This window comes from Ipomoea triloba, chromosome 2 (assembly GCF_003576645.1).
Source record: "Ipomoea triloba cultivar NCNSP0323 chromosome 2, ASM357664v1".
Classification (NCBI taxonomy): Eukaryota; Viridiplantae; Streptophyta; class Magnoliopsida; order Solanales; family Convolvulaceae; genus Ipomoea; species Ipomoea triloba.
This window is the reverse complement of record NC_044917.1, coordinates 27,092,511-27,095,819: the sequence shown is the minus strand read 5'-3', so window position 1 is coordinate 27,095,819 and position 3,309 is coordinate 27,092,511. Positions and strand designations below refer to the sequence as shown.

General features: G+C 38.3%; 1 protein-coding gene across 1 annotated transcript; it reads left to right on the top strand.

The window, feature by feature from the left end:
• Positions 1-853: 853 nt before the first annotated feature.
• On the top strand, positions 854-2,181 carry LOC116011000 (ATP-dependent DNA helicase PIF1-like). Its single transcript, XM_031250487.1, has 2 exons — positions 854-1,243; positions 1,297-2,181. Exons 1-2 carry the CDS (start codon positions 854-856, stop codon positions 2,179-2,181), a joined length of 1,275 nt encoding a protein of 424 aa, XP_031106347.1.
• The last annotated feature ends 1,128 nt before the right edge of the window (positions 2,182-3,309 follow it).

Here is a 3,309-nt window from a genome sequence, read left to right as displayed (position 1 = left end):
CCAAAAACACCTTGCTTTGGATTAAGCAAGAGAGGTGGAGTAACCTGGCAGCTGTCCGAGTGAAAGAAACCTAACGATAGCTTTTGGTCAGATTGGAGCTTGTTACATTCAACTGTGACAACCAAAGGTCCTTGCTTTGGATTAAGCAAGAAGAGGCGGAGTAACCTGGGAGCTGTCTTGTGAAGATCCTGAGGCTTGACGCGGGCTTGGTGATCAAAGGTCAAGTGCTCGAGAGGTGGAGTAACTGGAAGCGGGGCGAAAAACCTGAGGCTTGAGGCGGGCTTCGTGATCAAAGCTCAAGCGCTCGATATTGTACTAAAAAGGGAAGTTTTAGTGCAATCCTTCCAGGGAGTTTCTGGAAGAAGAGTGGACGTAGGCGGGTTGGCCGAACCACTTAAAAATCTCTCTCGCATTTACTTTCTGTATTTATCTCTCACTAACCTCTCGATTGCACTGCATATAAACACACCTCTCGGACTAACTCAAACTCGTGCTAACTAAAAGGGGATAACTTTTCCGCTGCGCATAAAACTTTGTCTTCACCTCGTGAGGTATCGAACCTAAACATCCTGAGTTCAATACACACGAGAGGTCGAAAAGATCTGCAAAATCTTATACAAGTCTATTCACCCCCCCCCCCTCTCTAGACTTGTACCCCATCCCCTTGGGACCAACAGAACTATCATATGATCAGCAAGCATTAAAAGAAGAACATGACCTATTGGTGGGAAAGTTAACTGAGGAGCAGTTACTGATCTACAATAAAGTTATGTTCGATGTTGATAACAATAAAGGAGGCCTATTTTTTGTCTATGGATACGGTGGGACCGGGAAAACTTTTTTGTGGAAGACAATGTCTGCTGGTTTAAGGTCAAGGGGAGAAATCGTCCTAAATGTTGCATCCAGTGGTATAGCTTCACTATTGCTACCGGGTGGTAGGACTGCCCACTCAAGGTTTGCAATACCGATTTGTATAAACGAAGACTCAACATGCAACATCAAGCAAGGTAGTCCATTAGCTGAACTCATTGTTAAAGCAAAGCTAATCATTTGGGATGAAGCCCCTATGATGCACAAACATTGTTTTGAAGCATTGGATAAAACAATGAGAGACGTACTCAGATTCTCTAATACTTCAAGCTCAACAAAGACTTTTGGGGGAAAAACTATTGTCTTAGGTGTGATTTCATACAGATACTTCCAGTTATTCCCAAAGAAACAAGACAAGATATTGTCTAAGCAAGTATCAATTCTTCATATTTGTGGAATAATTGTGAAGTTTTGCATCTTACAAAGAATCTAAGACTGCGTAGTATTACAACTGAGGAAGAAATTGAGAAATTAGATACATTTGCCAAGTGGATTGTGGACTTAGGTGATGGAAATCTTGGTGGTAATAGTGAAGATGATTGCAATATAAATATTCCTTCACAGTTTGTATTGCAAACCAAAGGAGATCCTATCAAAGAGATTGTTGAGCAGACATTTCCTTCATTTGGTACTGGTGTTATAGATCCTGAGCAGTTAAAGAGTAGAGCTATTTTGGCACCAACATCAGATGTTGTGGATCAAGTCAATGAATACATGAACAATTTGAATCAAGCTTCATCGAAGACTTATTTAAGTTGTGATTCTGTTTGCAAAGCTGATACCAATGACAACATGTTGGCTGAAGTGCACACTACTGAATTTTTGAACAGTTTGAAGTGTTCTGGTGTACCAAACCATTCGTTATCATTAAAGGTTGGATCCCCAATAATGTTGTTGAGGAATATCGACCATTCTATTGGTCTTTGTAATGGAACACGATTGATTGTTACCAAATTAGGTAACCATGTTATTGAAGCCAAGATATTAGGTGGCACACATTATGGGACAACTGTATTGATACCCCGGCTATCATTGACTCCTTCAGATCCAAGACTTCCTTTTAAATTTCAAAGGAAGCAGTTTCCTGTTATGTTGTCCTATGCAATGACAATAAACAAAAGCCAAGGACAAACTTTGTCAGTAGTAGGGTTATTATTAAAGAAACCAGTCTTTAACCATGGTCAGTTATATGTAGCGGTTTCCCGTGTTAGTAATCTGGATGGCCTCAAAATCCTAATTTCTGATGAAACCAAGGGGTTAGTCAACTGTACTCAAAATGTGGTTTACAAAGAAATTTTCAATAATTTGTAATTGTATATTCCATTGAATATTTAATGATTTTATTATTCATGTTCTTTTTCGTATTTTATCAAATTATTATAAAATTATCGTGTTTAAACTCACCAACTACTAATGGTCGTGCATCGCACGGGTGCAATACTAGTAATAACAATACTCCTTTGTTATGAATTTGATCGGGACTATAGTATTTATAATACTAATATAATGATAATAATAATATATAATAAGACCAACAGTATAATGATAGTAAGAAGAAGGGAGAATTTATTTCTCCTCGGATGATCTCTACAAAGGGGTGTGAAGGTATTTATAGGTTCAGCATGGGAATAAATTAATAACATTTATACAGAAGATGGACAAATGTCTTGGTTAGTTGAACTGGTGTGTCAAGCTCTTAGAAGCCTTAGTCAGCATAAAGGATGTGTGTTCTATTCCCAGCAACGTGAGTCATCTCTTTTTTGGAACTTGAGAACTGATTGCATGTTGAGCCTTTATGTCTAATACTTTCCTGCACATAAGCAATGACAATAACGCCCATAGCTCGAGAACTGATTGCATGTTGAGCCTTTATGTCTAATACTTTACTGCACGTAAGTAATGACAATAGTGTCCATAGCTCAGTTGGTATGATTTATGTTTTGCACCAAGTAGTCTTGGGTTCAATTCTCTCCTTGGACATCCACCTTATTTCTTTTATTCCATAACACTCCCCCTTGGATGTCCAAAGGAAGAACATCATATTGCCTCGTTAAAAACCTTACCAAAGAAAAACCCAGTGGGATAAAAACTTTGGTTAAGCAAAAAAGAGTACAATATATGCTCCCCTTGATAAGGACATCATTGAAGATGTTTAAGATACCAATTCCACGAACTAATTTCTTGAAATGTTGTCGTGGGTAGTGCATTGGTGAATATGTCTGCTAGATTCTTGCTTGAAAGAATTTGTTGAATATCTATTTCACCTTTCTTGATATGATGCCATACTGATTAATAGCGTTCCCCATTGGCCATCATCTGATCATACTCATGCCTCATTCAAACCTCGCTAGAAAACCCCTGTGGGAAAAAATTAGTCAAGGAAAAGAGTACATGATATATATATGATTATGTGTTGCATCGATTGCCTCGTTAAAAACC